The following is a 22,786-nucleotide window of genomic DNA, read 5'->3' as shown; positions in this document are numbered from 1 at the left end:
AATTGGCTCATTCATCTCCCCTGTAGCTATTCCTCATGTTGTTGCTGTAAATTAAAATTTGTTCTCAGTCAACTTACCTGGTAAAATAAGGGTTAAATGAAAGACACAGTCAATACCCGACTACCACCCGGTACTCTACCCTGCACCTTAGAGACTGCTGCCCTATGTACATTCACACCCCTTGACTTTTCCACATCTTGTTACGTTACAGCCTTATTCTAAAATGGATTGAATTGTTATTATAATGACAAAGCAAAAACTGTTTTTTAGACATTTTTGGTAACTTATAAAAATAAAAAGATGAAATATTACATTTATGCAGCGACGATCCTCATCCAACCTGACAGAGCTTGAGGGGATGTGCAGAGAAGAATGGGAGAAATTCCCCAAATACAGGTGTGCCAAGCTTGTAGCGTCATACCCAAGAAGACTCAGTGCTGTAATCGCTGCCAAATGTGCTTCAACAAAGTACTGGATAAAGGGTCTGAATACTTATGTAAATGTGATATTTTTTATAAATTAGCAAAAATGTCTATAAACCTGTTTATAGTCTGAATACTTTCAGTCTGAATAAGGTCTGAATACTTTCCGAAGCCACTGTACACCTCTAGCCACTCTCACCCATGCATATGTGTACACACTCAAACACAGGCACAAGTGCACATTAAATACACAGCACACACATGCATACACACAAACACACACACACACATGTGCATATATGTATGCACACACAGACTGTCTGAGTGACAAGTGATGGGGCAGGTGCTCCAGAGAGAGGGAGGCGAGGGGCGTAGGGAAGGAATATGAAGGAAAGAGAAGGGGAGGGAGAAAAGGGTACACTGCAGTAAATTAGGTTGTAAACCTCAGTGAGGTCTAAGTGAAGGCACATCACTCTTGACCTCAAATAAAAATCCATCACTCAAAGAGGACCATCACTCAACTGTTGACTCATAGCAAGAAAACCTTATATCAACATAGTCATAACATGACAACTAATAATAACCTTTATGGATATTCTAAGTTTACAGTAATATACAGGCCATTTCCCTGGAATGATTTACCACTGACTCAATGATCAGTGATGATAAGGAACCCACCAGGCATAGTTGAACCAACCTTCTGTCAATGTTTCCACCACAGCTGTGTTTTTGTCTGTGGGGTCTGAGTCAGTCAAGTTATGGCTGTCTCCTTCACCTCCCCCAGACAACAAACATTACTATATGGCTGTGACATCACAGACTGTGGGAAGCCCCCACAGCCACACAATAATTATGGTCTGATCCAAAGAGTGCTTTAGTCACTCTCAACGTTACCCAGTATTTGTTATGGTATATTCTATCATATTTGCCTATATGATAAAATTATTCTATCAATACTTTCCTTCCCACAGCAATACGCCATGGTGTTAAAATTGCATGCTTAGGAGCAAAACAGTCAGTGATCAAGAGATATGTTTAATTTCCTAACGAAAGATACATTCAACTTGGACAATTCTGCAAACTATATTGAATCTGTTTATGTAAAGTGAAACATTGGATCTTAATTATTTTTTATGTACAGATCCTCGTATAAGCCTGGAGTGCAGCAGCTGTTGTATGTCTATCCATTTCTGCAAGTAGACATATGCTATAGGCCAGTAGGCAAATCAGTAGCACAGACTCACACACAGAGATATACCCTCACACACATTCATTCAACCAGCACAAACACTGACAGAGACACGCACAGGCTCGGACGCAGGCACACAGTCTTTTCCCAATGACAGCGCACTTAGTCAGACGCAAGACAGACTAAATTACTTGTGGGTATTCTCTAAGCATCACCTTGGCACTCTCTCTCACTACAGCCATTAGTGTTACATCAACTATCTATATCTAAACAAGAAGTCGTCTTTGGGGACATGGCCTCAATCAAACTTAGTTTTTAAAAAACAAAGCCGATTAGAGCATGCCTGCATCCCAAATGAAACTCTATTCCCTAGTATTTATTTGTTGAACCTTTATTTAACTGGGCAAGTCAGTTAACAACAATTTTTTATTTACAATGATGGCCTATGAACAGTCGGTTAACTGCCTCGTTCAGGGGCAGAACGACAGATTTTTCCCTTGTCAGCTCGGGGATTCGATCTAGCAACCTTTCGGTTACTGGCCCAACGCTCTAACCACTAGGCAACCTGCCGCCGCACTTTTGACCGACATAGGGAATAGGGTGCTATTTGGGACAAACTCCATGTAATAACCTCACGGGCACTAAACAGTTATATTGCTAAGCTGTTGAATGTCATCATTGCATCAGTTGTTTGTTCCTCAAAAAGGTCTGTAAACAGCTTAGCCAGATTGCAGTTCCTATGAGACACAGAGTTAAATGGGCAAACAAACATGCTAGGAGGCAGAGTGAGGGAGAGAAAAACACGCTCCCTGCACAAACACTGCTGTGAAAAACACAAATGCATGCAAACACACAGACACAGACATCCACACATGGCTGCTCCTCAGTTTACAGTGTAGTCACTAGAGGGCCTGCAGCTGAACTGAACTGTCTCCTGGTGTAGACTAAGATGTGGAAAGAGTGTGTGAACACTACAGGACCAACTTTGAGCAATGTACAGTTCATTAATACCCCCCCCCCCCCCCAACATATTCCAGACGTGCACTTACCTGCCCTGCAACTACTCACAGCTCCTGCCTCCTACTGTAACCACTACACCTCAGCCTCAAAGCCTCACAAAACCTAATGTCCTATGCTGTACCCAAGAAGAGGGAAATATAATCAACGCAAACAATAATGCTTCCAGTGGTGGAAAAGCACCCAAGAGATACCTTAACTGAAAATGACCCAAGTAAAACTGAAAGTACTAAAATAATAATAATAATAATAAAATACTACTTGAGTAAAAGTCTAAGTATTTGGTTTTAAATATACTTAAGTATCAAAAGTAAAAGTAAAAAATAAATAATTTCAAATTCCTTATATTAAGCAAACCAGACAGCACAATGTTCTTGTTTTTAAAATTACGGATAGCCAGGGGCACACTCCAACACTCAGACATACAGTATATAATTTACAAATGAAGCATTTGTATTTAATGAGTTCGCCAGACCAGAGAAAGTAGGGTTGTTTTCTTGATAAGTGCGTGAATTGGACCATTTCCCTGTCCTGCTAAGCATTCAAAAATGTAACAAGTATTTTAGGGTGTCTGAAAAAAATGTATGGAGTAAAAAGTACATTATTTTCTTTAGGAATGTAGTGAATTAAAAGTAAAAGTCATAAAAGTAATAAATACTATATATATATATATATACTGTATATATATATATATATAGTGGGGAGAACAAGTATTTGATACACTGCCGATTTTGCATGTTTTCCTGAGTACAAAGCATGTAGAGGTCTGTAATTTTTTATCATAGGTACACTTCAACTGTGAGAGACGGAATCTAAAACAAAAATCCAGAAAATCACATTGTATGATTTTTAAGTCATTCATTTGCATTTTATTGCATGACATAAGTATTTGATCACCTACCAACCAGTAAGAATTCCGGCTCTCACAGACCTGTTAGTTTTTCTTTAAGAAGCCCTCCTGTTCTCCACTCATTACCTGTATTAACTGCACCTGTTTGAACTCGTTACCTGTATAAAAGACACCTGTCCACACACTCAATCAAACAGACTCCAACCTCTCCACAATGACCAAGACCAGAGAGCTGTGTAAGGACATCAGGGATAAAATTGTAGACCTGCACAAGGCTGGATTGGACTACAGGACAATAGGCAAGCAGCTTGGTGAGAAGGCAACAACTGTTGGCGCAATTATTAGAAAATGGAAGAAGTTGAAGATGACGGTCAATCACCCTCGGTCTGGGGCTCCATGCAAGATCTCACCTCGTGGGGCATCAATGATCATGAGGAAGGTGAGGGATCAGCCCAGAACTACACGGCAGGACCTGGTTAATGACCTGAAGAGAGCTGTGACCACAGTCTCAAAAGAAAACCATTAGTAACACACTACGCCGTCATGGATTAAAATCCTGCAGTGCACGCAAGGTCCCCCTGCTCAAGCCAGCGCAAGTCCAGGCCCATCTGAAGTTTGCCAATGACCATCTGGATGATCCAGAGGAGGAATGGGAGAAGGTCATGTGGTCTGATGAGACAAAAATAGAGCTTTTTGGTCTAAACTCCACTCGCCGTGTTTGGAGGAAGAAGAAGGATGAGTACAACCCTAAGAACACCATCCCAACCGTGAAGCATGGAGGTGGAAACATCATTCTTTGGGGATGCTTTTCTGCAAAGGGGACAGGACGACTGCACTGTATTGAGGGGAGGATGGATGGGGCCATGTATCGCGAGATCTTGGCCAACAACCTCCTTCCCTCAGTAAAACATTGAAGATGGGTCGTGGCTGGGTCTTCCAGCATGACAACAACCCGAAACACACAGCCAGGGCAACTAAGGAATGGCTCCGTAAGAATCATCTCAAGGTCCTGGAGTGGCCTAGCCAGTCTCCAGACCTGAACCCAATAGAAAATCTTTGGAGGGAGCTGAAAGTCCGTATTGCCCAGCAACAGCCCCAAAACCTGAAGGATCTGGAGAAGGTCTTTATGGAGGAGTGGGCCAAAATCCCTGCTGCAGTGTGTGCAAACCTGGTCAAGAACTACAGGAAACGTATGATCTCTGTATTGGCAAACAAAGGTTTCTGTACCAAATATTAAGTTCTGCTTTTCTGATGTATCAATTACTTATGTCATGCAATAAAATGCAAATGAATTACTTAATCATACAATGTGATTTTCTGGATTTTTGTTTTAGATTCCGTCCCTCACAGTTGAAGTGTACCTATGATAAAAATTACAGACATCTACATGCTTTGTAAGTAGGAAAACCTGCAAAATCGGCAGTGTATCAAATACTTGTTCTCCCCACTGTATATATATATATATATATATATATATATCCAGCACCAATCAAAAGTTTGGACACACCTATTCATTCTAGGGTTTTTCTTTATTTTTACTACTTTCTACATTGTAGGATAATAGTGAATACATTGAAACTATGAAATAACACATATGTAATTATGCAGTAACCAAAAAAGTATATTTAATATTTGAGATTCTTCAAAGTAGCCACCCTTTGCCTTGATGACAGCTTTGCACACTCTTGGAATTCTCTCAACCAGCTTCATGAGGAATGCTTTTCCAACAGTCTTGAAGGAGTTCCCACATATGTTGAGCACTTGTTGACTGCTTTTCTTTCACTCTGCGGTCCAACTCATCCCAAACCATTTCAATTGGGTTGAGGTCGGGTGATTGTGGAGGCCAGGTCATCTGATGCAGCACTCTCCTTGGTCAAATAGCCCTTACACAGCCTGGAAGTGTGTTTTGGGTTATTGTCCTGGTGAAAAACAAATGATAGTCCCACTAAGCGCAAACCAGATGCGATGGAGAATCGCTGCAGAATACTGTGGTAGCCATGCTGGTTAAGTGTGCATTGAATTCTAAATAAATCACCGACAGCGTCACCAGCAACGCACCCCCACACCTCCTCCTCCTACATGCTTCACGTGGGAACCACACGTGGAGATCTTCCGTTCACCTACTCTGCGTCTCACAAGGACACAAGTTGGAACCAAAAATCTCAAATTTGGAGTCATCAGACCAAAGGACAGATTTCCACCGGTCTAATGTCCATTACTCATGTTTCTTGGCCCAAGCAAGTGTCTTCTTCTTATTGGTGTCCTTTAGTAGTGGTTTCTTTGCAGCAATTCGACCATGAAGGCCTGATTCATGCAGTCTCCTCTGAACTGTTGATGTTGAGATGTGTCTGTTATTTTTACTCTGTGATGCATTTATTTGGGCTGCAATTTCTAACTTATACTCTGCCGAAGCGGTAACTCTGGGTCTTCCTTTCCTGTGGCGGGTCCTCGTGAGAGCCAGTTTCATCATAGCGCTTGATGGTTTTTGCAACTGCACTTGAAGAAACGTTCAAAGTTCTTGACATTTTCCTGATTGAATGACCTTCATGTCTTAAAGTAATGATGGACTGTCATTTCTCTTTGCTTATTTAAGCTGTTCTTGCCATAATATGGACTTGGTCTTTTACCCCTACCTTGTCACAACACACCTGATTGGCTCAAACGCATTAAGAAGGAAAGAATTTCTGCAAATTATCTTTTAACAAGGCACACCTGTTAAATAAAATGCCTTCCAGGTGACTACCTCATGAAGCTGGTTGAGAGAATGCCAAGAGTATGCAAAGCTGTCATCAAGGCAAAGGGTGCCTACTTTAACACTTTTTTTGGTTACTACATGATTCCATTTCATAGTTCCGATGTCTTCACTATTATTCTACAATGTAGAAAAAAAATTAAGAAAACCCTTGAATGTGTAGAGTAGGTGTGTCCAAACTTTTGACTGGTACTTTATATAACTAGTGAAGTACAGATAACCCAAAAACGACTTAAATAGTACTTTTAGGTACAGTCCCTTCAGAAAATATTCATACTCCTTGACTTATTCAACATTTTGTTGTGTTACAGCTTGAATGCAAAATTGATTAAAACAAAATTATTCAACCATCTACACACAATATCCCATAATGACAAAGTTAAAAAAAGTTTTTAAAAAAGTTTGAGAATGTATTGAGAATCAAATACAGAAATATCTCATTTGCATAAATACCCCTGTGTCAGTACATGTTAGAATCACCTTTGGCAGCAATTACAGCTTTGAGTCGTTCTGGGTAAGCCTCTAAGAGCTTTGCACACCTGGACTGTACAATATTTGCATATAATTATTTTTAAAATTCTTCAAGCTCTGTCAAGTTGGTTGTGGATCATTGCTAGACAGCCATTTTCAAGTCTTGCTATAGATTTTCAAGACGATTTAGGTCAAAACTGTAACTCGGCCACTCAGGAACCCTCAACGCCGTATTTGCTAAGCAACTCCAGTGTATATTTGACTGTGTGTTTTGGTTATTGTCCTGCTGAAAGGTGCATTTATCTCCCAGTGTCTGTTGGAAAGCAGACTGAACCAGGTTTTCCTTTATGATTTTGCCTGTGCTGAACTCTTTTTCATTTCCTTTTATCCTAGAAAACTCCCTAGTTCTTGCCGATGACAAGCATACCCCTAACATGATACAGCCACCACCATGCTTTAACATATGAAGAGTGATACTCAGTGTTGTGTTGTGTTTGTCCCAAATATACCACTTTGTATTCAGAACAAAAACAGGATGCATGTTTTGGAATATTTGTATTCTGTACAGGCATACTTCCTTTCCCGCTGTCATTTAGGTTAGTATTGTGGAGTAACTACAATGTTGTTGATCCATCCTCAGGTTTCTCCTATCACAGGTATTAAACCATATAACTATTTTAAAGTCACCATTGGCCTCATGGTGAAATCCCTGAGCGGTTTGCTTCCTCTCCATCAACGGAGTTAGGAAGAACGTCTGTATCTTTGTAGTGACTGGGTGTATTGATACGTCAGCCAAAGTGTAATTAATAACTTCACCAATAGGTGCCCATCTACCAATAGGTGCCTTTCTATGCAAGGCTTTACGTTTGTTTATGTGTAACTCTGTGTTGTTGTTTTTGTCGCATTGCTTTGCTTTATCCTGGCCAGGTCGCAGTTGTAAATAAGAACTTGTTCTCAACTGGCCTACCTGGTTAAATAAATGTGAAATAAAATATAAATGTAAAAATAAGTATTTAACCCATTTTTTTTTATGGCAAGCCTAAATAAGTTCAGGAGTAAAAATGTGCTTGACCAGTCACATAATTAGTTGCATGGACTCACTCTGTGTGCAATAATAGTGTTTAACATGATTTTTGAATGACTACCTCATCTCTGTACCCACACATACAATTATCTGTGAGGTCACTCAGTTGAGCAGTGAATTTCAAACAGATTCAACCACAAAGATCAGGGAGGTTTTCTAAAGCATAACACAATAGAAAAATCTATGTACAGTGTGTGCAAATAGCCAGCAAAATAATTACAATTTGGAATTAACACTGGAGTGATAGATGTGCAGATGATGATGTGCAAGTAGAGATACTGGGGTGCAAAAGAGTAAGAGGATAAAAAAACAATATGGGGATGAGGTAGTTGGGTGTGCTATTTACAGATTGGCTGTGTACAGGTACAGTGATCGGTAAGCTGCTCAGACAGCTGATGCTTAAAGTTAGAGAGGGCGATATAGGACTCCAGCTTCAGTGATTTTTGCAATTCGTTCACAGCAGAGAATTGGAAGGAAAGGTGGCCAAAGGAAGTGTTGGCTTTGGGGATGACCTGCTGGAGCGCGTGATACGGGCGGGTGTTACTATGGTGACCAGTGAGCTGAGATAAACAAAGACCTAGCTTTACCTAGCAAAGACTTACAGATGACCTGGAGCCAGTGGGTTTGGCGACGATTATGTTGTGAGGGCCAGCCAAGGGCATACAGGTTGCAGTGGTGGGTAGTATATGGGGCTTTGGTGGCAAATCGGATGGCACTGTGATAGACTACATCCCGTTTGCTGAGTAGAGTGTTGGGGGGTATTTTGTAAATGACATCGCTTAAGTCAAAGATCGGTAGGATTGTCAGTTTTAAGTGGGTATGTTTGGCAGCATGATTGAAGGAGGCTTTGTTGCAAAATAGGAAGCCAATTCTAGAGTTAATTTTGGATTGGAGATGCTTAATGTGAGTCTGGAAGGAAAGTTTACAATCTAACCAGACACCTAGGTATTTGTAGTTGTCCACATATTCTAAGTCAGAACCGTCCAGAGTAGTGATGCTAGGCGGGCGGTTGCGGGCAGCAATCGGTTGAAGAGCATGCATTTAATTTGACTAGCATTTAAAAGCAGTTGGAGGCCACGGAAGGAGAGTTGAATGGCATTGAAGCTCGTCTGGAGGTTAGTTAACACAGTGTCCAAAGAAGGGCCAGAAGTATACAGAATGGTGTCATCTGCGTAGAGGTGGATCATAGAATCACTAAAAAGTAGAAAAATGCTTATTGAAATGATCGATTATCGTAGATCTATCGGTGGTGACAGTGTTTCCTAGCGTCCTAGCGTCAGTGCAGTTGGCAGCTGGGAGGAGGTGCTCTTATTCTCAATGGACTTTACAGTGTCCCAAAACTTTTTGGAATTAGTGTTACAGGATGCAAATTTCTGTTTGAAAAAGCTAGTCTTCGCTTTCATAACTGACTCAAGACATTTCAGCTTTTCACTTTTAATTCATTTCAAAACATTCCTAAAAACATAATTCCCCTTTGACATTAGGGGGTATTGTTTGTAGGCCACTGACACAAAATCTTAATGTAATCAATTTTAAATTCAGGCTGAAACACAACAAAATGTGTTGAAAGTCAAGGTGTGTGTCACGCCCTGGCCTTATTATTCTTTGTTTTCTTTATTATTTTAGTTAGGTCAGGGTGTGACATGGGTAATGTTTATGTTTTGTTGGTTTTGGGTGTTTATTTGGTAAAGGGGTTATGGGGTGTAGTAGATGGTTTTGTGTTGAGTGTATATGTCTAGCGTTGTCTATGTAAGAACGTTAGTAGCCTGTATGTTTGTGCACAACGTTTGTAGCTTCACGGTCGTTTTGTTATTTTGTTGTTTTGTTAAAGTGTTTTTGTGTCGTGTTCATCTTCGTGTTATAATAAAAGAAGATGGCTTATTTTCCAAAAGCTGCATTTTGGTCCGTTAATCCGCCACACGATCGTGACAGAATTACCCACCATAGGACCAAGCGGCATGGAAGGCGGCAACAGGACCTACCTACACAGGATCTCTGGAGTTGGGAGGACGAATTGGAAAGAGATGGACCTTGGGATCAACCTGGAGAATATCGCCTCCCTCGTGAAGAGCTGGAGGCAGCGAAAGCCGAGAGGAGGCGATATGAGGAGGCAGCACGGAGACAAGGCTGGAAACCCGTGAGTACACCCCAAAAATTTCTTGGGGGGGGCCTTAAAGGGAGTGTGGCGAAGTCAGGTAGGAAACCTGCGCCTACTCCCTGTACTTACCGTGGAGAGCGGGAGTACGGGCAGACACCGTGTTACGCAGTAGAGCGCACGGTGTCTCCTGTACGCGTGCATAGCCCGGTTCGGTACATTTCAGCTCCACGTATCGGCCGGGCTAGACTGAGCGTTGAGCCGTATGTCATGAAGCCGGCCCAACGCATCTGGTCACCAGTGCGTCTCCTCGGGCCGGCGTACATGGCACCAGCCTTACGCATGGTGTCCCCGGTTCGCCTACATAGGCCGGTGCGGGTTATTCCACCTCCCCGTACTGGTCAGGCGACGGGGAGCATAGAACCAGGTAAGGTTGGGCAGGCTCGGCGTTCAAGGGAGCCAGTACGCCTGCACGGTCCGGTATTTCCGGCGCCACCTCCCCGCCCCAATCCAGTACCACCAGTGCCTCCTCCACGCACTAGCTATATGGTGCGTGTCTCCAGCCCTTTACTACCAGTGTCTAAACCACGCACCAAGCCTCCTGTGTGTCCCCAGAGTCCTGTGCGTCCTGTTGCTGCTCCCCGCACTAGCCCTGAGATGCGTGTCCCCAGCCCGGTGCCACCAGTCCCGGCACCACGCACCAGGCCTACAGTGCGCCTCAGCCGGCAGGAGTCTGCCGTCTGCACAGCAATGACTGAACTGCCCGTCTCCCCAGCGCCATCTGAGCCATCCGTCTCCCCAGCGCCATCTGAGCCATCCGTCTCCCCAGCGCCATCTGAGCCATCCGTCTGCAATGAGCCTGCAAAGCCGCCCGTCTGCCATGAGCCTGCAAAGCCGCCCGTCTGCCATGAGCCCACTGAGCCGTCCGCCAGACAGGAGCCGCTAGAGCCGCCAGCCAGACAGGAGCCGCTAGAGCCGTCCGTCAGACAGGATCTGCCAGAGCCGCCAACCAGACAGGATCTGCCAGAGCCGCCAACCAGACAGGATCTGCCAGAGCCGCCAACCAGACAGGAGCAGCCAGATCAGTCAGCCAGCCATGAGCAGCCAGATCCGTCAGCTAGCCATGAGCAGCCAGATCCGTCAGCTAGCCATGAGCAGCCAGATCCGTCAGCTAGCCATGAGCAGCCAGATCCGTCAGCTCGTCATGAGCAGCCAGATCCGTCAGCTAGCCATGAGCAGCCAGATCCGTCAGCTAGCCATGAGCAGCCAGATCCGTCAGCTAGCCATGAGCAGCCAGATCCGTCAGCTAGCCATGAGCAGCCAGATCCGTCAGCTAGCCATGAGCAGCCAGATCCGTCAGCTAGCCATGAGCAGCCAGATCCGTCAGCTAGCCATGAGCAGCCAGATCCGTCAGCCAGCCATGAGCAGCCAGATCCGTCAGCCAGCCATGAGCAGCCAGATCCGTCAGCCAGCCATGAGCAGCCAGATCAGTTAGCCAGCCATGAGCAGCCAGATCCGTTAGCCAGCCATGAGCAGCCAGATCTGTCAGCCAGCCATGGGCCGTCCCTCAGTCCGGAGCTGCAGTCCCTCAGTCCGGAGCTGCCCCTTACCCTGGAGCTGCCCCTTCCCCTGGTGCTGCCCCTTACCCTGGTGCTGCCCCTTACCCTGGTGCTGCCCCTTACCCTGGTACTGCCCCTTATCCTGGTACTGCCCCTGACCCTGGTACTGCCCCTTACCCTGGTACTGGTCCTTAGTCCGGAGCTGTCCCTTAGTCCGGAACTGCCCCTTAATGCAATGGGGTTAATGTGGAGGGGGGTCGTTTGGAGGAAGCCTAGGAGGTGGTTAGGTACTGTGGTGACGTGGGGACTACGACCAGAGCCGGAGCCGCCACCGTGGAGGGGAGCCCACCCAGACCCTCCCCTAGACTGTGTATGGTGCGCCCGGAGTTCGCGCCTCAAGGGGGGGGTTATGTCACGCCCTGGCCTTATTATTCTTTGTTTTCTTTATTATTTTAGTTAGGTCAGGGTGTGACATGGGTAATGTTTATGTTTTGTTGGTTTTGGGTGTTTATTTGGTAAAGGGGTTATGGGGTGTAGTAGATGGTTTTGTGTTGAGTGTATATGTCTAGCGTTGTCTATGTAAGAACGTTAGTAGCCTGTATGTTTGTGCACAACGTTTGTAGCTTCACGGTCGTTTTGTTATTTTGTTGTTTTGTTAAAGTGTTTTTGTGTCGTGTTCATCTTCGTGTTATAATAAAAGAAGATGGCTTATTTTCCAAAAGCTGCATTTTGGTCCGTTAATCCGCCACACGATCGTGACAGGGTGTGAATACTTTATTTACAGTTAATACTGTATTTTTACTTAAGTACTTTACACCAATGAATGCTTCCAATATAATATTTTACAATTTTAATTAATAATTGATGTGAAAGATTGAGTCTGTACTTTAGGTGGTGTTCCTAAAGTATCTATATGTAGTGACAGATGCCTGTGTGCATTATATGGATACATAATCTTTATACAGTACACAATACTGTCTCAGACTGTAAAGTCAGTCTCTGGATTAGAGCAAATGTCAGGGATTGTTATTGTTGTTGTGCATATTTTACTCTATTACGTTTATTGAGTTGTTAAATGCACTTTAAAATAAAGTTTAATTTCATAACAGTGAAATATTATGGAGTACACCCCTATGATATGATAATGAAAATTGACCCTTGAACTATCACAAACTGTCTCACTCTAAAAGCACATTATGTCGACTGCACATTGGAGGAACACACACTCTCAGTTCAAATGCCATGAAAATAACATAATATGACCTGGTGCTTTTTTCAATGTAATGTAAAATTGAGGGTGTTTTTGATTATCTATTTTTCCGTCTACCTCTAAATGTGTGCATCTGACCTGCAGCAAAGCAATAGTCTGAAAGCAGCACCATGGCACTGTTTGACCCCCCCCCCCCAAAAAAAACACAACCAGGCTTAACTTTCATATTCAACATCATAATCCGCCCCCCACCAGACCACACCCTTATCCGAAGGTCACAACAGCTAACAATGGTACACACTGAGTCTACATTCCACATTACAATGCACAGAGAGAGAGAGAGATAGGAATCCATATGGATAGATAGGCTATACTACCTCATGGGTATCAGTAGCTTCTGGGCTGGACGGTTGCCAGCGACAGTGTGAGAATCCAGGCCATCCTAGCGTCTGGCTGAGCCTCTATGTGCTATCCATGACTGCCTTGTGTTCCTCCCGGCTTCTTTCCCTTCAGTCGTTTTCCTTCACTTTTTACTCCACTCGTCTGAAGACCAGTGTGCCCAGGCAGGGGAACTGGTCGACAGGGTCCAGACTCCTCCGTTGTATCCCTCTTCTCCTTCTCCACCAAAAAGCAGTTTAAAAAAAATGTTTTAAGTGTTCGCTCTTCTGGCTACTTACCATGCAGATCCCTCTTTAAGCTTTTGCTCTACCTCTCCTTGCTCACAATCGTTCTCGCTCTTTCTCTCCCTCTGCTAATGTTGGGGAAGTGCACTCTCTCCTATTCTCTCTATCCTCCCTCTCCTCTCTCTTTGTCGGTCTCTAATAGTTTAGTGCTGCATATTAACACCTGCTTATAGAAAGAGAAGGAGAGAGGAGTGAGGTAGTAGCCATCTGCGTGAGTGAAAAATATTTCCTCTCTGTGAGTGTGTGTGAGAGTGTGTCTGTCTGTGTGTGTGTGTGTGTGCATGCATGGGTCGGATTCTCGTGTGTCAACAAAAATGTACTGCAAGTGGATAGCAGGCAGGTAGGAGGGGAAAAGGGGTGGGAAGTAGACAGTGTGTGTGCTCAGGCATGTGTCTCTGTGTGTGTGTGTGTGTGTGTGTGTGTGTGTGTGTGTGTGTGTGTGTGTGTGTGTGTGTGTGTGTGTGTGTGTGTGTGTGTGTGTGTGTGTGTGTGTGTGTGTGTGTGTGTGTGTGTGTGTGTGTAATTAAGTAGGCAGAAAAATATCAGTTTGCAGAAAGAAAGTATCTGCAAGACATGCTTTAACTCCTTGGCTTCTGCCTCTCTAGCACTGTAACTCCCTAATTAAACATTTAAAAAAACAACAGTTAACGCTGACATGTTTTGAGGTTGACTTTCTGAGTTTTATTTTCATGATGTCCGACAATTAACATTATATGAATGTACACAATCATATAAATTGTGTTTATAGTTGGCAGTTGATGTGCTTTCATAACTACTCTACACAATAGTGTACATTCAATCTTACAATGGCAACTTGTTTGTGGATAAATGACAAGTTGACACTTTTCAATCAACACATCAACTGAATACCATTGGGTGGTGTTATGGGTTCTCACTCCCTGCCTTTGAGTGCTTCACTGCTCTGTTAAGTGTGGTGTTGAGGTATATTGGGAGAACTATTAGTACAGTGTCTCTGTCCTAAATAGAATCTTATTGCCTACATCGTGCATGACTTTTGACAAGAGCCCTATGGGCCCTGGTCCAAAGTAGTGCACTACAGTATATAGAATATGGTGCCATTTGGGACGCACTCAGTGTCTGTTGGAGGCTGTGTCCACGTTGCATACCTGTCTCCACTAGTTGACATGTACTAGCGCACACTTCCTGTAGGCTGAATGGCAAAGCAACACACTCACAGCAATCATAACAATCAAAACATGAACGCTACAGCAGTAGAGAGGACGAGAGAGAGAGAAAAGAGACAGGGCGAGAGAGAGAGTTGCCCAAGGCAATAGGAATATTTTGGAAGGGTGTGTAGGAGAAGAGGGAAAGGAGGGAGAGAAATCATTAACAGAACACCTGTCTCTCTCTGACTCCTAATAAATCAGAGGGGTTTCATCTGTCTGGATTTCTCATTTTCTGAGGGGGTCATGTTTCTGAGTGGGTCATGTTTCTGAGTGGGTCATGTTTCTGAGGGGGTCATGTTTCTGAGGGGGTCATGTTTCTGAGGGGGTCATGTTTCTGAGGGGGTCATGTTTCTGAGGGGGTCATGTTTCTGAGGGGGTCATGTTTCTGAGGGGGTCATGTTTCTGAGGGGGTCATGTTTCTGAGGGGGTCATGTTTCCGAGCAAGTGGGGAGGAAGGGAGGAGGGGATTTTTTGGTAAGATAAGTTCTCCGGCATTTCGAAATTTGAGAACATATTTGAGATTTTATTTGACAACGGCAGTATCTAGCACTTTGAAAATGTATTTGGAGGATCAAAAATGTCAAATTCATCCAACCAAATCAAAGTTTATTGGTCGCATACAAAGTTTAGCAGATATTGTAGCGGGTGCAGTGAAATGAAGTGGAGCACCTAACAATGCAGTGAAATATCAAACAGGTACACAAATAATTAAATTTAAAAAACAAAAAGACGGAAAGAACAACAAGAAATCAAGAATTGTTGGAACGAATCCAATTAACAATGAAAATAGCACTGTAACAGTAATTCAAATGCAATCTATACATACAGTATATACATTGGATGAATTTACACATGATATACTAGAAATGATATATACAGCAGTAGAAATATTAGAGTGACCTATGTGACCTAAGAATCCAACATATAAATAAATATGCGTTGTGTATAAACAGTGTAACTAAAATTCAATGTACAATAGTATAAATACTACAATGAGCTATGTCAAGAATACAATATATACTGTAAGTACACAGTACAAAACCACATAGGAAAATGGATAGAATTGCAGGAAATTAGCTTCCAGAAATGAGTCCGGAATATAAATAATACTGTATATGTGTCTGTGAATGATGTGTATGGACAGGATGGACAGTATGTGAATATAAATGTGTGTATAGCAGTAGTTATATAGGATGAGCATTACTAAAATACAGTAGATATATAAAGTAATTAAAACAGTATGTAAACATTATTACATTTGAAATGCAAAACAGCTGGCACAAAACAGGTAACACATGGAGAAGGACTTTAATTTTATGGTAGTACAGCAGTAACTCTTATACCAACAAGATAAACAACAAGATATATATCGGGTTTTATCTCCATACAAATATAGTGTAGTGATAGTATAGAAAAGCAGAACCAGTTTCACATATATAAATATTTATGTATACCTACACACAACAGAGCAGGCTGTCTGAAGAAAAGTGTTGACAACATTACTGTTTGAGTAAATCAAGCTTGTCCATTCAACACAGTGAGAGCATTACAAATCCTCAGAGTTGAAAGACGTCAAGTCATCTGCTAATAGTCAAGCAAAAAAATTGGAACAATACAAACCCACTCTCACATACTGAAAACCAGGTGGTGGCCATTCTGGCCAATATTACCAGTAAAAAGCCAGTGTAGGTGCCAGTTTTTGTCCCAGCCCAGCAGTAACAAATGTTATTCAACTAATCAAAGTTTTAATGAAAGACTATAAGTTGGTCATTGAATCAGATGTGTTACAGCTTGGCTGGAACAAATACCTGCAACCACACCGGCCCTTTGCGGATACGTCATCCTTTCCGTAAACAAACCTAGAGACTGACCATAGACAACAGACGGAGAGCAACAGGGAAACAAATCCATTGATGGGACCCGAAATGCAAAGGAATCTCTTTTATCTCCCTCTACCCCTCCTCTCCTCTCCATCTGTTACGCTTCTCTTGGTGCAGAAGTTCCGGACTACCGTTCTAACTCATGTTGCCAAAGGACGCGTTGCTTGCTTCGAGGCATACAGTACAGTTGAGTTTGTTCAGGGAGAAAATGAGGAAGGAGAGACAACATGAGTACAGCTTTGGTTAGAACAATCGTAGAGAACATTGAAGCACACAAGAGCAAACATACAGACAGTAGACACAAAGGTGCTACATCATATTATGTTACTGAGTTATAGCTTAAAACTCATTTTACAACACATCATCTTTTATGGATTGATAAGAATGGCCTTTCTTTTTGTCCCCCTTAAACTTTATATCAGAATATTACATACACTGAGTGTACAAACCATTAAGAACACCTTCCTAATATTGAGTTGCACAGCCCCCTTTTGCCCTCAGAACAGCCTCAATTCGTCGGGGCATGGCCTCTACAAGGTGATGAAAGCTTTCCACAGGGATGCTGGTCCATGTTGACTCCAATACGTCCCACAATTGTGTCAAGTTTACTGGATGTCCTTTGGGTGGTGGAACATTCTTGACAAGCATGGCAAACTGTTGAGTGTGAAAAACCCAGCAGCGTTGAAGTTCTTGACACAAACCAGTGCGCCTAGCACCTACTACCATACCCCGTTCAAAGGCACTTAAATATTTTGTATTGCCCATTCACCCTCTGGATGACATACATACACAATCCATGTATCAATTGTCTCAAGGCTTAAAAATCCTTCTTCAACCTTCTCCCATTAACCTACACTGATTGAAGTGGATTTAACATGTGACATCAATAAGTGGATTTAACATGTGGATCATAGCTTTCACCTGTATTCACCTGGTCAGTCTATGTCATGGAAAAAGCAGGTGTTCATAATGTTTCGTACACTCAGTATATATACTTAATAGAAACACAACAGACTGCAGGAGTGAGATTGTCTACTCACCCCGTCCAAGACCTTCACGACAAGAAACACAACGACCAAAACGGCATGGTCAGAACACAGGGAAGCACACACACCACCACACAACTGACACGACCACAAAGAGAAACAATGGGTGAGAAAGCACCAGTCTCGTGCTGATGGGATGCGGCGAGAGAGAGAGACTACACATTCCAGGGGAAGAGCGTTATGGATGCATTAACTTAGGTTAATGTTTTATGGGTTAGGCTTTGAGCACTTCTGGGGCTATATTATGGCAATTGTAGTCCAGTCTTTATACATTGTGTGTGGTTATCCATTGCTTATGTATGTATTATGTATCTACTTATACAGCAGCTTTAGATAATTTTAGTCAAGCAGTTACTTCAACATGTCTCCTGTTTTTACCGCCCATAATACTCCAGGAAATTTACAGTGGATTCACTTTTGACCAGGGCAGCCCTATGGATGCCCTGGTCAAAAGTAGTGCACTACGTAGGGAATAGGCAGCCATTTGGGACTCACAACGAGTGATCAATTCGTATCCTTAATGACTTACTGTACGTCTGTATAATTTCATATGAACAGGAGCCCTAGCTAATGAGTAGCCACCGGTATAATATTTAACATGGATAACACACTCCCTAATGAGGTAATGGGTGTTTTACTATTGGCACTGTATCAAACAATGGAGTGAGGTGAGTGAACACATAAGAGCCTGTGTCACCCAATAGTTTTAATATGCTTTCTCTACTTGTCTCCTTCCCCTCAAGAGGCTTTCTCTCAAATCAAACTTTATTTGTCACATGCCCCGAATACAACATGTGTAGATCTTACCGTGAAATGCTTACTTACAAGCCCCTAACCAACAGTGCAGTTCAAAAAAGAGTTAAGAAAATATTTACAAAATAAACTGAAGTAAACAACAATAAAAAGTAACACAATAAAAAAAAACATAACGATGCTATATACAGGGGGTACCGGTACCGAGTCAATGTGAGGGGGTACAGGTTAGTCCAGGTCATTTGTACATGTAGGTGTAGGGGTGAAATGACTCTGCATAGATAATAAACAGTGTGTGTGTGGGGGGGTGGGGGGGTCCGGTGGCCATTTGATTAGCTGTTCAGCAGTCTTATGGCTTGGAGGCAGAAGCTTTTAAAGAGCCTTTTGGTCCTAGACTTGGCGCTCCGGTACTGCTTGACTTTGGTGACTGGGTTCTTTGACAATTTTTGGGGCCTTTCCTCTGACAGTATATAGGTCCTGGATGGCAGGAAGCTTGGCCCCAGTGATGTACTGGGCCATACACATTACCCTCTGTAGCGCCTTACGGTCAGATGCCGAGCAGTTTCCATACCAGGCGGTGATGCAACCGGTCAGGATGCTCTCGATGGTGCAGCTGTAGAGCTTTTTGAGAATCTTGGGACCCATGCCAAATCTCTTCAAGTCTCCTGAGGGGGAATAGGTGTTGTCGTGCCCTCTTCACGACTGACTTGGTGTGTTTGGACCATGATAGTTCGTTTATGAGTGATGTGGACACCAAGGAACTTGAAACTCTCGACCCGCTCCACTACAACCCCGTCGATGTTAATGGGGGCCTGTTTGGCCCGCCTTTTCCTGTAGTACACGATCAGCTCTCCTGATGACCATTGATTTGAAAGGCCTTGGACAGTTTAAAATGGCAGGGTGGTGGAAACCCATTAAGTGTACATTTATCACCGGTCATGATGGAAAGGAGACAAGCCAAGGAAGCCTTTTAAGAGATCCAGGACATATCAAAGAGTCATCACAAGCAGATGACTTTGCATTGCTTCTTTGGTAGGTCGATGATACAGCATGAAAGTGGAGGAGGTGGGGCCGATGGTGGCTTGCAGTGGGTGTGTGTAAGTGTGCCTGTCTGTCTGTGTGATTGTGCCTGTCTGTGTTTTGTGCATATATTTACCCAGGTAAGTCATGACAAATTACAACACATTCTCTTTTGCAATAACGACCTGACCAGCACAATGATTCAGTGCAGCAAAGCAGTGTGTGTGTGGTGAGGGTGTGTGAGCATCGCTGTGTTCCACTAACCTTGGCTGGAGGCCGAACCTCGATGACTCACCAACAGGGCCTCCTGGTTGTCTGCCAGGGCCTGCTTGGCCAGGTAGCGCTCCCTCTTCACCTTCAGCCCCAGAGACTCAGGGACGTCCGGCACCATCCAGTCTATCGCTCGCAGGACAAAGAACACCACATGCTGAAGAGAGGGAGGGAGGGATGGAGGGAGGGAAAATAGCACACATTAGAGGTGACAGGAAGGTAGAGAATAGAGAGAGAGAGAGACAGAGATGGAAAAGAGAATCGAGGGTGAAATTACAGAGAAACGTCAGTGGAAGTAGAGGGATTCTGAGAAGAGCAGTATCAACAGAGTTAAGGTGATAAAATAGTAAAGAGTAAAATACCATGTGAGGATTGAGAGGCAAAGATTAGTAGGGAGCAAGCAAGCTTCAAATGATCAAAGGTACACAATAACATACACAGGTAGGAGATAAGGGGGTGAGAACAGGACAAGACAAGTAATGAATAGGACAGACAGACAGACAGACAGACAGACAGACAGACAGACAGACAGGACAGACAGGACAGACAGGACAGACAGGACAGACAGGACAGACAGGACAGACAGGACAGACAGACAGAGAGAGAGAGAGATAGACAGAGAGATAGACAGACAGACAGACAGATCCTTGCGTACCTCAAAAGCGATGATGAAGCCTAACCTCACAGCCAGGAGTTCCCAGTAAATCAGAGTGTAATTTCCATTGTTGTCCCTAAAGGCTTTATATCTACAGACAACAGAGTACACAGTCAGGGTAAGAACAACAGATCAGGGTTGTCAACATCAATTGTGCCCTCTACTGGACAAACTTGGGCATGACATTTAAAACATGCTAAAACAGGAGAGTTCGACTTTCATGGAGTTTTGGTATAAAAATTCTAATAGCATTTGTTGGCAGTTGGCTAGTTTAAAGGTGTCATGACGTTGGCCTGTTAGGGGAGGTTAATGACCCCCATAAATACCTTTCCCCTTTTCTCTCTCTCTACTTTATAGAGTTGACTCTTGGAAAGCCTTTGTTAACATCCAGAGTCTGGTAACATCAAAAGGTGGGAAACAGAACCATATTTCGGTAATCCAACCAGTTGAAAATATGCGTTGGTACTTAATGAATATGATGTCAGATCAGTTGTTGTCTGAGACATTACTACTAATGACAGTTTGACATAAACTGTATCTTGGAAAGTCTACACATTCTAGTTATCAGATTCACATGGAATTGTTGTGCAATTTAAATGTTTAAATATGAAACTATTTGTGAATAGATGAAATGTAATTTTAGCTTCTTAATGAGAGAACGGTTTGTCATAGAGTAAACTCTGCTCACTCAGAGGCCCCGCCCAAGTGAACAGACATTGGTTGTAAACTATGAAACACGCCCTTCTCTTCACCACGATATAAGCCCGTTGACGAAAATACAACTTTCTGTTCCAAGGACGTGAGGACTTGCGGTCCCTGCGTTAAAAGGACAAGATCACCTACAGAACTAAGCTAACCTCAGCGTGAACTCTGGTTGAACGACAAGAACCTAACGAAATTAGCATTGAATCTCAACGTGAAGGTGATGATCTACACGCCTAAAGGATGAATTTCAACTATACCAACCAGAATATAGCATGAGCATATAGCATGGCAACTTGGTATGAACTTTGAACTTTTATTCACTAAAGAAGTGATATCTCCTAGCCATTGCATTAGCAACAGCGGCTGTAAACGTGGACTAGGAAAGGACGGAAAAGTAGCCATTTTACCACACAACGACGATACTACCACGTATCCGTTCTACCACCAGACATTATTCAAAGGACAACCCGGCCTTCCATCTACGACCAACCGATCGAATCGCAGCTCAGAGTAAATATTTATTGCATTTTTCTTTCCCAAATGGGCGGTTATTTAGAATGCATAAGATTCTATATTTATGATAGCATAGCTTCCTAAGGTCCGATAGAAACACAGAACCTTTTGTTCCTCAGTCTCCCCGCACTTTCATTCAAACCCAAACCCCTTTCCTTTGTGTAACCAGCCGTCATGTTGGCTCCGTCCACCAGCGACGTTTTTCATGTATGACATGAACAACTGGAGGCCCAGAGGGACGCCATTGTTGTAGGCCTGCAGATAAATTTTACAAATAAAGTAATATATTTTATATACAAAACACGAAGAACACCTGACACAGACTGACCAGGTGAATCCAGGTGAAAGCTTATTGATGTCACTTGTTAAATCCACTTCAATCAGTGTAGATGAAGAGGAGAAGACAGGTTAAAGAAGGATTTTTAAGCCTTGAGACAATTGAGATATGGATTGTGTATGTGTGCCATTCAGAGGATGAATGGGCAAGACAAAATATTTAAGTGCCTTTGAACGGGGTATGGTAGTAGGTGCACCAGTTTGTGTCAAGAACTGCAACGCTGGTGGGGTTTTTACGTTTAATAGTTTCCCGTGTGTATCAAGAATGGTCCAACACCCAATAGACATCCAGCTAACTTGACACAACTGTGGGAAGTATTGGAGTCAACATAGGCCAGAATCCCTGTGGAACGCTTTCGACACCTTGTAGAGTCCATGTCCCGACAAATTGAGGTTCTGAGGGCAAAATTCTGAGGGCAAAATGGGGGGGTGCAACTCAAAATTAGGAAGGTGTTCCTAATGCTTGGTATACTCACTGAATAAAAATATAAACGCAACATGCAACAATTTCAAACATTTTACTGAGTTACAGCTCATATAAGGAAATCAGTCAATTGAAATAAATAAATTAGGCCCTAGTCTATGGATTTCACATGACTGGGATAACAGATATGCATCTGTTGATTACAGATACCTTTAAAAAAAAGTGGATCAGAAAATCAGTCAGTATCAGGAGTGACCACCATTTGCCTCATGCAGTGCGACACATCTCCTCCACATAGAGTTAATCAGGCTGTTGATTGTGGCCTGTGGAATGTTGTCCCACTCCTCATCAATGGCTGTTGTACACGTCGATCCAGAGCATCCCAAACATGCTCAATGGGTTACATGTCTGGTGAGTATGCAGGCCATGGAAGAACTGGGACATTATCAGCTTCCAGGAATTGTGTACAGATCCTCGCGATATGGGGCCGTGCATTATCATGCTGAAACATGAAGTGATAGCGGTGGATAAATGGCACGACAATGGTCCTTAGGATCTCGTCACGGTATCTCCGTGCATTCAAATTGCCATTGATAAAATGCAATTGTGTTTGTTGTCCGTAGCTTATGCCTGCCCAAACTATAACCGCACTCTGTTCACAACGT

The 22,786-nt window shown here is 43.2% G+C and overlaps 2 protein-coding genes across 6 annotated transcripts in view; both read right to left on the bottom strand.

Annotated features, from left to right (window-relative positions):
* The window catches only part of LOC129830172 (rho guanine nucleotide exchange factor 19-like), a 40,996-nt gene extending 27,344 nt beyond the window's left edge, over window positions 1–13,652 (bottom strand). The window contains exon 1 of the mRNA XM_055892505.1: window positions 13,027–13,652. The gene's annotated coding sequence lies outside the window, so the exon portion shown is untranslated. The remainder of the gene's footprint in view (window positions 1–13,026) is intronic.
* A 1,456-nt stretch (window positions 13,653–15,108) lies between these two features.
* Window positions 15,109–22,786, bottom strand: part of ano11 (anoctamin 11) — a 34,931-nt gene continuing 27,253 nt past the window's right edge. For 3 of the 5 annotated variants that reach the window (XM_055892501.1, XM_055892502.1, XM_055892504.1), the window contains 3 exons: window positions 20,144–20,234; window positions 19,483–19,645; window positions 15,109–16,566 (listed from right to left, as the gene is read on the bottom strand). In XM_055892501.1, coding sequence (XP_055748476.1) covers window positions 16,535–16,566; window positions 19,483–19,645; window positions 20,144–20,234 — 286 coding nt within the window. In that variant the 3' untranslated portion in view covers window positions 15,109–16,534. Of the gene's footprint in view, window positions 16,567–17,439; window positions 19,646–20,143; window positions 20,235–22,786 lie in introns of all 5 variants that reach the window. The other 2 variants (XR_008755498.1, XM_055892503.1) reach the window with 2 other exon arrangements.

Source organism: Salvelinus fontinalis, chromosome 31 (genome assembly GCF_029448725.1).
Source record: "Salvelinus fontinalis isolate EN_2023a chromosome 31, ASM2944872v1, whole genome shotgun sequence".
Classification (NCBI taxonomy): domain Eukaryota; kingdom Metazoa; phylum Chordata; class Actinopteri; order Salmoniformes; family Salmonidae; genus Salvelinus; species Salvelinus fontinalis.
This window is presented reverse-complemented; position numbering and strand designations above follow the sequence as displayed.